The sequence below is a fragment of the Hypomesus nipponensis genome, chromosome 14, assembly GCF_054491055.1.
Source record: "Hypomesus nipponensis isolate SF chromosome 14, ASM5449105v1, whole genome shotgun sequence".
Lineage (NCBI taxonomy): Eukaryota > Metazoa > Chordata > Actinopteri > Osmeriformes > Osmeridae > Hypomesus > Hypomesus nipponensis.
The window spans coordinates 5433692-5445446 of record NC_140374.1 but is presented as its reverse complement, the minus strand read 5'-3'; the positions used below and the strand labels follow the sequence as shown (position 1 = coordinate 5445446).

Sequence of the window (11755 nt, the reverse complement as noted above, 5' to 3'; positions counted from 1 at the left end):
CAACACTCCCATTCTTCCAGAGCATGTAAACAAATGACAGGAGGCCGAGGTGCTCATGAATTACTTGATGTTAAGAGGCTGATCTCTACAATCAGTCTTGCTTTACATATTACTTTGATGAAGAGAACAGGTGGTAGTTTTGTGTAGAAAGGAAAGGAAAAGAGACAGGCAGATACAGGGAGACAGAGGAAACAGGAGTTGACATCTTCATTAAGAAAATGTGAAGGTTTTATTGTGTATGGCGGCCGTTGTAACGATAGATAACTGTGAGCAGACAGGGTAACAGTTTCATCATCCTCATACGGTTCTCCAGGGAGCACCCAGACTTGACCATGAACAGAAACCCAACCTTCAATGAGAGCAGAGATGCAGTAAAATACACTAAGGCAAACTGATAAAAACACACAAGGGGTTAATAATAGAACACAACTATAGAATAGTCTGAAAGTGAACTAAAAACAGTCAAGTTATTAAGTTAACAGCAGAGTCCAATAGACTGGTAGGCACCGGTAAGCTGCTGTTGTCGGTGTCGTCCTGGTCCGGTGTGCACAGAGAAGCTCCCAGCATCATGCAGGTCAGCAGAGAGGCAGAAAGACTGGTCAGCCAGCTCTCAGCAAAGGAGCACATATTGTTTCTGTTGGTCAGGCCGGTTCCAGCCCGCGTGGGATTCTGGGATTGGAGTCTAGTATCCGGTGTTGTTCTGTCAAGACGGGTGCAGACGAGGTAGAGGGGGGGCTGGAGGTCTGCTCCACCCCTGCCCCGCCTTCCCAGGTCCTCCTGCCCACCTGGGAGGGAACGGGGCTTATCCAAAGTTGTGCAGAGCCAGCCTGAACATATCATTGGTGCATACCCACGCATCGTTAATGTTCTTCAGGATAAAACACTGGTGGAATCCTATGACAGGGTCATCGTCTGCCTGGATATCATACATACAACATACACAAATACAGACATTTGTATTTAATATTTATTCCACAGTAGTAGAAAAAGTAGTTTGAAGGTCGGTACATCTGTGTCAATGGCTGGTATAGTGTAGCGGGACTGTTTGGGTTCTTTTAATGAGCTTTCTAGGGCATGTTTCCCTAAAAGTTGAATCCAGACCATTGAGTGAAAGCTAAAAAATTACAATTTAAATACATGAAACTCCAGGGTCTGTCTGGGATCATCCCCACCCTTATATTAAGGAGTATTTGTGTCATTGGTTGAAGTACACCGTTTATTCCATTCCACACACACCATCCATACATGTTTGACCTTGGGGTAGCACTGAACTTGAGGCTTTTAACATCATCACTGGCAAGTATAACAATTCCAGCTAATAGCAATTTGTTATTGTTATTTAGGTATGTGTAACAAGAAACTTGAGGGTAGGCCACTGTAATGTTGTGGTTTTCAGCATGAAATACCACACTGAGCAAATTAGCTAGCCGATTGGCTATCAAACATTAGCTGTACACAGCTAGGCTATTTTATTACAGGGTCAAATTAATGTAACCCCCTTAAGAAAATAATTTTATAGTCAAGGTGCTTGTATAAAATAAGAGTAGTTTACATACCTTTAGCTGTCCTACAACCATACTCAGGATACAGCTGTCTGGGGTGGGCTGGTGGTCCTGGGCTGTTATACTATGGGCAATTTTTGTAAAGGGGAGAGTCTGGGGATGAAAAATAAACATAAAAATCATAAAGACAATACTTAGATCAAGTACTCACAACCAGACCACCTCTGAGTCTTTTAGACTTTTGGTCATCGATTGAAGACCTGGAGTAAACCCTCCCCTTGATCAAGGAACACCATGAGTTGGGTTCTTTGTTCCTGTTTGAGTTTACAGTGTAATAACTGACCACAGTGGGCTAAAACAAACGGTCCCGGTTTGAGACACATCTTCAGCTCAGTGCTGTTGTCCTTGCTTATATGCATGTGGTTGCCACGGTGTGTAAACAATCTAATACATCAGATCAAATTAGAACGGGACTCACTGAGAGCTTCTCGACAATCGCTGCTTTTCCCTGGAATTGCTGTCCCTCCCATGTAAGGCATGACGCATCAATCTGGCGGGAGAGAGAGGGTGTTAGGAGACACTGAGGAGGGAGGTTAGTGTAGAGCAGGGGTCCTCAAACTACAGGCCCGTGGGCCGAATATGGCCCACCCACACAGTTGGACCGGCCCTCTGAACAATGCCAGAGACATGTTTTTAAAATGTAATTTTAAAACGGGCCTTTATATTTTAAACATATCATATCTGTATTTGATAATGAAGGTTGGCTTTCAAACTAAAATGCTCCCTAGTTATTACCTATTAACATTTTTCTTAGTTATTAACTATAATTATTAACATAAACAAATTATTTGTTAGATTCACACACCAACAGAATAGTACATTCAACATAACGTTCCATTGTGATCGAGCAGGTGCACGCGAGCCAGCAAGAAAATCCGGCCCATGTAATTTTCTGTACAGACCAACCCGGTCCTACATGAACGAAAGGACAAATTATCTGGCCCTCGCAGAAAAAGAGCATCGGTAGACAACAAAGGGTGGATATGCAAAGAAATCCTAGACAAGACCAGTGACAGTACAGGTGGTTCTTCTTGTTCAGTGCTCAGTTACGTGTGTATGTGAGCTGTGAGTCATATCTGGTTGTTAAATTTTAAAGAATGAACTGAGCTGCCAAGAACCAAACAATGCATGTCATGCCACAAGCTCAGTCGGGAATGTTTGGAGTCTGGATGACAGCTGGCATTATTACAGAACTTTGAATACATGTATTGCACTTAGTAGGCTTGAACAATCTAATTTGAATTAAATAAATCTAAAAAACATTAAACATATCCAGCAAATTAATTCAGAACACATAGTGAAGGATGACTGGGGTGTAGGTAGGAAGAGGACAGAAGGAAGGTGTTCTTGATAGAGAGCTGAAGACAGGAAAAGGAAGCAGCAAAGTAGTGCTACTGTAGCTACTGTTGGATAGAAGTTCTACACCGACAGTAATTGAGACACACAAGAGCATACATCTGACAACGACAGATGCTGTTGATACAATGATAGGAACATAACACGCTCTATACTTACATATATTGCTCCAAGCTGAGTCCTGTCGGTGTCGAACAGCTGGTAGTAGTGCTGCACAAAGCTAGACCCTATCTGCTCCCAGATTGGCTTGTCCCCCATCCTGAATCTCCCAGCGACTCTCACTATGGATAGGCAGACGTACAGACAAGATACATATACAAGCCGGCAGGACAGAAGGAGATGGACAGTCACACATAGATAGACACAGGCAAAAGTTGAAACACAGATAAGACAGGTCAATGGAAACCAGAGATGCCTCGAGGATACTGGTCATTCACAGTTTGCTATTAAACTTCAGTTGCTATCATGTAGCAACGCCTCTTTTGAGTGGCAAACGGACAGTGACAGAGTGAGTCATGTGGCTCCAACTTTCGGCAAGGCAAGCACATTCAAATGTTGGCAGATACAACTAGCCCGACCCTAGCCGAACAGAAACCCCACCTGTCTGACTACCATGCTGACTACCATTGGTCTATTCAAAGTCTATTCAAAGCCAGCCAGCCAGGGATCGGCTAATATAATGTTTAGGGTTTACATGTTATTTTAGCAGCTGATTTGCCATCGTCAGCTAGCCAAGTGCTAACCTAATGTTAATAGGCGGCAGCAACGCTATTAAATGTCTAAATATCAAGCAGTTACGAAATAAAATGCTAGTTGATATCGGGGTTAGAACATTTCTCGTGACAACCAAAATAATTCGTTGGCACGTGCTTTTTTAACTGAGTACTAAAAATACTCTACTCAAATATTATTGCCTGCCTGTTCCTTTAGACGGGGCCCGCTTCCAGACAGCATAGGCGTGTCCTAGCACTTTTAGCCGGGCCACCACATTTGAAAAATGTTTAACGCACAAGTCTGTTTAAATGTAACACGTAGATACAGTTACTTGACGACTAAACTACCCTCATTCAACAAACCATTAAATGCTTTAAAGAAACTTACCGCGGATCTAAACCTTTCCCTGGTGCCAGTTATGGCGATTACTCCAGTTCACCAGCGTCTGTGTTAAAGTGCGCATGTCTAAAACGTTAATCTGCCCCGTTGGTTTGTTGGAATTGTAGTCTTCACGTCCAGTTTTGCCCAGAGACACTCGCTGTCTTTTTTTCTTGATTAATAAAACCTCATCAGAAAACTGATTTTACTTTAGGGGTATTTGCCCACAACCGATATTTTTACAACAACCAATATTTTGACCAGTGGCATTGATGTCACCAAACTTCTATAGACAACTTGGTCCAAGTTTAGTAGTCTACCCATGAGACCAGGGGCGTTGGTTTGTTTTTGAATGTAGATGAGACAGCGTAAAAAAAGAAGAAAAAAAGCCTATGTATATCAGTGGATTGCAGCGAATTTTCTCAATAAAAAGCAATAGGGACAAAGTTTTCTAAAAGCTAGTGGGACATGTCTCACTCATGCATAACAAGACCTGCGCCCCTGCAGAGGAAGCCTGAGCATCATTCTCAAAACAAAACTCAACTTGAAAGATACAGGCGATGCAAGATAAAGTAAGGCTTTATACGGACAGCAAATTACAGCAAAAACATACAACTGGATCCCAGATTGCTACACATGCTGTCCGAAGACTAGAAAGAAGATGCACTAGGCCAGCTTGTCGACAACTACTCTCTAAGACTGCCGTGTTTTGATCAGTGAGGTCTCGTGCACGTTTGTGTGTGTGTTTGTGTGTGTAAAGCCCAATGTGGAAATATCAGTCCTGTGGTGTCTGAACACCCGCCCTGGTGACGTTAGCCACCAAGAGGCGCTGAAGAAGCTGCTCTGTTTCGACTGGCGCTGTCTGCTTCTCTAGCTGCTCAGGGGTACACTGGAAAGCGAGGGTCAGGTTCCAGTCCAGAGTAGTTGAGTCCAGAGAGGGGTCAATGCTTCTGAAGGCTGACCTGAGGTCTGCCACAGTCAGCTCCCTGGCAATAACAAACACGAATGACATCACTGCATTCATTAGCATTTAGAAATTAACATTGAAGGCTCGCTGTGTGACAACAAGTGATTGTCGTGTGTGTAAAATATACATACTCTCTGCCCCCTAACTGTGATTTCAGCTGGCTGATGTACTGCTGTTTCTCTCTTTCTGACTGCCTCCTCACCAGAGTCAGGAAGTCTCTGTGCTTCCCATCAGAGTCCTGGAGGAGAAACAACACAGCAGCTTTCACAGTGTGGACACCAGAGGTCATCTATGTAACCCAACATGGAGCTGTGAGGTTCTTGAGATGCAGAAGTCAGAGGTTAGGTATGTAGAAAAGCCAGGTTAAATACAAGTGTGTTTGGTAGGAGATTCAGAGAACACAGGTTTGGGGCAGTGGGGAATCTCACGTACATACTAGTATTTCAGATTGTTTGTGTTGGAGGGACGGGTATTTGGGTTTGATTGGGTATGTTTCGTAGCTGTCCTTTAGCCTGGCTCTGCCCTCCTACATACTTCCGCTCAATTTGGATTTCACTTCAGTAGTAGGCCTGGGAGTTAAGCTCTGAAGTCAAATTCCAGAAACAATTTTTTTGTAGGTCCAATCAGCGAACAGAGGGAGGGGCAGAGAACGATGACGTTAATGTTGTGCAGTAGTTCTGAGTAGTGCAGTAATGGCGGCGGAGAAAGATGCAAGCGAAACTATTCTGCGGTTGTGGCAACGCTGCCGAATATCCATAGGTTAAAGCCGGAGCAAGAACATTCCTTGCTGAGTTTTGTTGGTGGCCACGATGTTGTGGCCCTCCTCCCCACTGGGTTCGAGAACATTTTGATTTTCCAGCTGCGGCAGCTAGCTCCGTTACAGTAGTGGTGAAGGAGTTGGCTAAGGCGAACGCTTGTGATTGGTTATGGCAAATCTGGGCGGATCCAATAGTTTTAAACTTCAACAGAGGACCCGCCTTCAAGGAAGTTAACGTTTGTCAATGGAGAGATCCCAGACCCTTTGTACAAGTGAAATGTACAAGGGTCTGGTTAGGACAAGGCTAGCTGTCCCTTGCCATGTCGCAAGAATTTCACTTTACAGAATGACCTTGTGTTGGATACTGTGTACATGATAATGCATCGCTGTTACTCTGGATGGTGTATAGACCTCCATTAAGAGCCTCTGGTAGTTGATGATGCCATTGCTGCTGCTGTCCTGTTCCTGCTGGGCGACAGACAACATCTCCTCTACATCCTGGTCTGTCTTCAGGGGAAAGGCCATCCTCAGGGCCTCCCTGGAACACAGCACAGACCTCTCAGCACAGAGTAGCTGCCTACTATAGCAGAGCACACAATACGCTACAGCTACGCTACATTGTTGTTACGCATCAATCGCATAACGCTGCGGTGAGTGAACTGTTACCGTGATTGGTGAAGAGTATTTTGCAGGCGTTGTGTTGTCTTTCATAGATAATGTTTACCTGAACTCCTGGAGGGTTAGTGACCCGCTCCCGGACGTGTCAGTCTTAATCAGCACCTTCAACAAGTTAGACAGCAGATGTGTCTGCCCATGATATACACTCTCATCCACCTGGGAACACAGAAATCACCCATGGCACATTAAACCAAAAACCTATCAAATAACATGCAACATGACATGGAGATAATGCTGGCATGACTCAAAGTTTCTCTCACCCAGAGTTGGGGTAGTTACTCAAAAAAAGTAATATATTACACATTACTAGTTACTTTTTTTAAAGTCATGCTTTACTATATTACTCACTGGTGAAAGTAACTAGTTACACTACTAGTTACATTACTTTTGGATTATTCCGTAACATCACCTGAGATGCACTATAACTTACTTGCCAAATAACAATATATGTACCATAGGCCTATATATATGCCCAAATCAACTCAAATTCTTATTATAATGAGGACATACACAAGATGTTACCGAAAGACGACGATTCCACTGTCGAAACAGGCAACATAAATCAACTATATATGCACCTACAAGCCTGTTTAACTCTGATTTGGTAACCTGCTGTTGAAAGTCCAGTCGTGGCTGATTGGCTGTTGTCGCAACGGCAAACTTTTATCGGCATCAGTGTCACTAGATTGATCTTTAGCTACTAATCTAGAAAGGCATGTTGCCGTTGAAGATGTTTTAAAATATTAGAAGTTGTGTTCGCGGCGGTGGAGAGGTATTTTTGGCCTGGGAACAATGTATATTGTACAGTTTTTGGGCAAGTTTTTGCCCTTTTGCGCAACTAAAACAAAGTAATGTGCATACTTCCATCCCTCAAACGATGTCCTGAGCGGCTCTGCCATTATGTTTTCGCTTCTTGAGTTTTGGGGATAAGGTCAAAGTGACGAGTGTTACGCAAACACACGCGCTGTAAAGGGGAGTTTGATTTATTTATTTTTCCTCCCGACATGCAGATTGCAGTAATGCAAGTAACGCAAGTAACGCAATTTTTTTTTAAATAAGTAACTGTAATGCGATTACTGAAGTTATCAACAGTAACACGTTACATTACTGCGTTACAGACAAATGTCTGCGTGTCTTGGTAGTTACATTTGTCTGTAACGCAGACTGTAACGCAGACCTGTAACGCAGACCTCTCGGTAGTTACACGGCAGTCATAGAGAGTAGTTACTTTGTAACGCGTTACCCCCAACACTGCTCTCACCTTCCCCGTGAGAATCAGGTGGAACAAGTTGATGACATCATCGTTGGAGTGCTGGTGGAAGGATTCCATCAGACTGTAAGCCCAATCTCCTGCTTGCTCCCTATGCTGTCTCTCAAGGTGCCTGTGCAGAAACTCACCCAGGTCACTGCTCTTGTCACTCTGCGCGCGCACACACACACACACCCACACACACAAAATAGGAAATTGTAGCTCAGCTGGAAACATGCATGACAGTGGTAGCGAGGCCGACTAGGGTAACAAGTTTTAAGGGGATGTGATAATTCACCTTCTCATCCTCAGTCACCTTCTCCTTCCATGCCTCCCTGATGACTCTGTGAACGTCAGCCTTCTGCAGGTGCAGGTTCTTCAGATTGCCTTCGTAGCGTAGGTACACCGGCACTTCAGCACCCCCACCCTGAACAAAATCACACACACACACACACAGTGAATCCAGAAGACCCATTTTGGCACTTGATTTGAATTCACTAATATTCACCATCCATAGGGATTCAAAACAGACGTTTGAAAACAATCTCTGACACAAAGGATCTGTCTCCTTCTCACAACCAAGCTGTCTCTTGCAGTTTGAACAAAGAAACACATTGTCAGCTGCTTGGCTTTTATATTAGGTAGGATTCCTATCCATAAGAAGAACTGTATGTACCAACACTAGAAAAATGTATCCAAAAAGTCTGTCTAACTGTATGAAGGGACTGAGGATGGAGCAAGTTTTACCAGTCCAGTGAAGAATTCTTTTGGCTCTGATGTGTTTCCCACTAGTTGCTCTAGAAGGATCTCTAGCCTCCTCTGACTTGATTGGTTGTGACTCAGCTCTGCCCAGCGCTCAGCCCCTCCAACCGCCTCTACACACAATAAGCACAAGATGAACTTCAGGCTGTTGCATTTCACAAGTAGATGCAGTAACAATCCCTCAGCAAACACCAAATCATGGGCAGTGGTGGCGAGGTGTTGTGTGTGCGTGCGTGTCACCTGAACACTTGTTCCAGTGCGGCCTGGGAGTTGAGCTCTTTCTGAAACGGTCCAGCTCGTTCTGCAAGCCATCTCTATCCGAGGTCATCTGCCTGTGTAGCTCCAGCAGGGTGTCGTACTCATGACGCATCTGCTCGAAGTCTGCTTGCAAAGTCTCTATCTGGACAGCAAAACAAACCCACCATCAGCACTTTACACGGTCTAGCAGGATACAGAACAGTGCTGGTCAGTACTTAAAGTAGGACTGCCGTGGGCGTGTGTGTCAATACAATAAGTGTTGGTCGAGCCCTGAGTTTGTAGAATAAATTGCTTAAAATATCAACCCTGAAACCCAGCGTCAATTACTTAACCTTCCACAAACACTTCATCAACATGTATTTTAACCAAACATGAACCTTTTTAAACGTCCTTATCAACATGCATACCATTGTCTTGGTAACATGAACTACATCTCTGTGTATCCGTGTTCATCCATATGAAATGGCTTTTAGTAGCAGATTTACTAGAGAACTATTTCATTTTGATTTGTTCATAATATTCACACCGGGTTACAAACATGTACCGTGTTTACCACATTGTGTATGAGTGTTTGTATATGAGTACTTTTATCAGGCTCTCATGGTGTGTGTGTTCCAGCGACTCCCAGTCTCTCCGAGGGACCACGTCTCCGTACTCTGCATGCAGACGGTTGAGCTCCACCTGTGCTCTGGTCAGGTCCTCTCTACACACCCTTAGAGACAGCTCCACCTGCACAGGGTCCTTACTCTCTAACTCTGGCACAGGGAAAGACAAGGGTCACCGCTGATGTAGGCACACATGACTCTTGTTCAAATGCATTTCTCACATTTAAGTACACATAAAGCATGTCATCAGGCCTATTTTGACAAACCAGACCACAGTTGAACCATGCTATCTTTAAAACACTGTAGATTGGCATGAATTCATGTCGATATTCATTGAATGTTTTGGAGGAGTTCAAAAGATGATTTTGGTACCACTTTGCTGCTCCTCGTCTGCCTCCTCCTCCCCTCCACAGCTCGTGCTGCTGAGGTTGGTGATGAGCAGCTTCCGGGCATCTCTCTCCTCGCGGTACATCAGGTACTGGGCTGCCAGTTCATCCTGAAGACTGCTCACCTGGAGCAGGAGAGCACACGCCAGAGCATTATCCAAAACTAGTGGCATTCTGAGAGTATGGAGTGTAACAGAAGATCTGGTCGTGTTCATACCTCTGCCCGCATGGCACAATGCTTCTCCTTCATGTTCTCCATGACCTTCTGCAGACGGAGGCGTTCCTGTTTCAGAGCTCTGATCTCCGACCTCTCCTCCTCTCTCAGACCCATAATCCTCCTCTCACACTCCTCGGACACCATCACCAGCCTGGCTCGCAGCGGCTGCAGCTCACGCACCTGGTCCCGCAGGTACGCTGCAGATAAACCATTCTAGTCATGCACACAGTCTGTTATACTGGTACCATGCAAGTAAACACAGCATGTCATTACAAGTGATTCATTTATAGGAAGTTAACTCGCTATATCTGCCGTATGTTAGCTATATGCCTGAAGTGTGTCTCCAAGTACAAATACTGTATACAGCACAGCAATGTGACCCACCTAATGTAACCTCGTATTCATTCTTAATGGCAGAGAGAAGAGGCTTGTATGTTTTGAAGTCCTCAATGAAGCAGTCAAAGACCTCTCGGTAGGCCTATTTGAAATAGTCACAGAGGCGTTTAGGTTGCAAGATGATAGGTGTACAGGTTTGTATGAGGGTTGGTGTGTGGTGCACATGGGACCTGTAGTTTTCGCTCCTGTACTTGGGGTGCCTGAGGGTCAATGGCCTGCAGCTCCCTCCTCAAGTATCCCTCTAGCTGCTGGAGAAACTTTGGCTTTGCCACCTGTCCACCAAACTCATCACCACATCTACAGGTGCAGAACAGGACTCAAGTTATTATATTTATTATGAGCATATTATAGGCATATTTACAGATACTTCCCTATTCATAATCTACATTGAGGTAAATGTAAATTGTATTTGTATAGCCCTTTTTAGAAGCCATATCACAGAGGGCTTCCGTATGCCCATTAGAACTGCACCCAAACCAACCTAAACCCTCGAGGATATATGTATGACTATTGATTACATGCAAGATTAAAAAGTGCATGGCTTATACAGGTCCAGTCCAAGCACAAGTGACTGAACCAGACAGACTGTAGTTAGATGGTGCAGACAGACTAGTGTTATGATGCATTCATTCAGGTCAGGTTGGTGGAGTCTGTTGAAGGTTCTGTAAGGGGTAGACAAACTAGTTGTTTACCCGTGGTTCATGATCTTGCCCCCTGCCCCATGGGTCCGCCCACTCCGCACTAACTGGGAGGAGATGTGGGCGGGCCAGGTGGATAAGTAACTGGATGTCCAGTTCACCTTTCAGGTACAGTACACACAAACACACACACATATTGATTCTGTTTCAAAGCACATACTGTACAAAAAGCTTGGCGAGCTGGATAGCTGACATATCATAAGTATATTTGTTGAGCCAAATAAACAAGGTAGCTTTTCAGCTAGCAGTAGTATTACTCTGGTAATAGATGCTGTGCGTTTGGCTGCACCTCTTTCCTCCGCTGTCAGACGTGTTTTACCCTGGCTAGAGCCGTTGTCCCGCTGATACTTACACGATTGTCTGAAAAAGAGATGAAAACGTAATCTTAACCCCCCCCTCTTACTCTTTGGCTAGTTGTTAGTCTAATGCTTGCAATGCTTCAAGCATTGGTGGCTGGTGCATTAATAAAGTGTATTTCACTTGCCTTCCTGGCACTGATATAGGTGGTAATCTCGTTTCTTTCTGTGTCGACATCTGAAAATGTTGGTTTGAATACTAAATTAATTAATCGTAATTCTAGCTCATATCTTTTCGTATTTATTGGCTAGCAGGTCGCTTGTATCAGTGGCTTGACTGTGCGTCAACTGTGTTTTGTTTATACAACGTTGTCATGGACACGAAGGACCCCAGAAAGGACCTACATAGTAGCCCATGGTACTCCGGATCAATGGTTAAACCTTTAAAGGCAAACAAAACATTTTAGATGTGGAAA

The 11755-nt window shown here is 44.3% G+C and overlaps 2 protein-coding genes across 5 annotated transcripts; both read right to left on the bottom strand.

Annotated features, from left to right (window-relative positions):
• Nucleotides 1-198: 198 nt before the first annotated feature.
• nutf2 (nuclear transport factor 2) lies at nt 199-4418 on the bottom strand. Of its 2 annotated transcripts, XR_014729759.1 has the most exons (6): nt 4020-4418; nt 3078-3199; nt 1981-2052; nt 1557-1655; nt 508-916; nt 199-349 (listed from the first exon to the last, which is right to left on the bottom strand). XR_014729759.1 is itself a non-coding variant. In XM_084672673.1 (5 exons), the coding sequence occupies exons 2-5, from the start codon at nt 3174-3176 to the stop codon at nt 803-805; spliced, it is 384 nt and encodes a 127-aa protein (XP_084528799.1). In that variant the 5' UTR covers nt 3177-3199; nt 4020-4418; the 3' UTR covers nt 199-802. The 2 variants fall into 2 exon arrangements, 1 of the variants encoding a protein (XP_084528799.1); XM_084672673.1 differs by having other exon boundaries at nt 199-916.
• A 155-nt stretch (nt 4419-4573) lies between these two features.
• tsnaxip1 (translin-associated factor X interacting protein 1) lies at nt 4574-11649 on the bottom strand. Of its 3 annotated transcripts, none has more exons than XM_084672665.1 (16): nt 11468-11649; nt 11241-11343; nt 10978-11084; nt 10456-10582; nt 10274-10367; nt 9890-10086; nt 9659-9797; nt 9267-9436; nt 8664-8823; nt 8409-8536; nt 7960-8088; nt 7674-7832; nt 6459-6568; nt 6146-6272; nt 5109-5215; nt 4574-4996 (listed from the first exon to the last, which is right to left on the bottom strand). In XM_084672665.1, exons 1-16 carry the CDS (start codon nt 11515-11517, stop codon nt 4786-4788), a joined length of 2118 nt encoding a protein of 705 aa, XP_084528791.1. In that variant the 5' UTR covers nt 11518-11649; the 3' UTR covers nt 4574-4785. The 3 variants fall into 3 exon arrangements, with proteins under 3 accessions (XP_084528791.1, XP_084528794.1, XP_084528792.1); XM_084672668.1 differs by having other exon boundaries at nt 11273-11343; nt 11468-11528; XM_084672666.1 differs by lacking the exon at nt 7674-7832.
• Between the last annotated feature and the right edge of the window lie 106 nt (nt 11650-11755).

Coding starts and splice junctions, on each gene's coding strand:
- tsnaxip1 (XM_084672665.1), bottom strand. CDS start 11,517: ATGTCGACACAGAAAGAAACGAGATTACCACCTATATCAGTGCCAGGA. Junction 9,437..9,658: donor AGACGAGGAGCAGCAAAGTG/GTACCAAAATCA, acceptor TCCCTGTGCCAG/AGTTAGAGAGTAAGGACCCT. Junction 6,273..6,458: donor CTAACCCTCCAGGAGTTCAG/GTAAACATTATC, acceptor GCTGTGTTCCAG/GGAGGCCCTGAGGATGGCCT.
- nutf2 (XM_084672673.1), bottom strand. CDS start 3,176: ATGGGGGACAAGCCAATCTGGGAGCAGATAGGGTCTAGCTTTGTGCAG. Junction 2,053..3,077: donor CTCAGCTTGGAGCAATATAT/GTAAGTATAGAG, acceptor CTCTCCCGCCAG/ATTGATGCGTCATGCCTTAC. Junction 1,656..1,980: donor CGATTGTCGAGAAGCTCTCA/GTGAGTCCCGTT, acceptor TTTCATCCCCAG/ACTCTCCCCTTTACAAAAAT.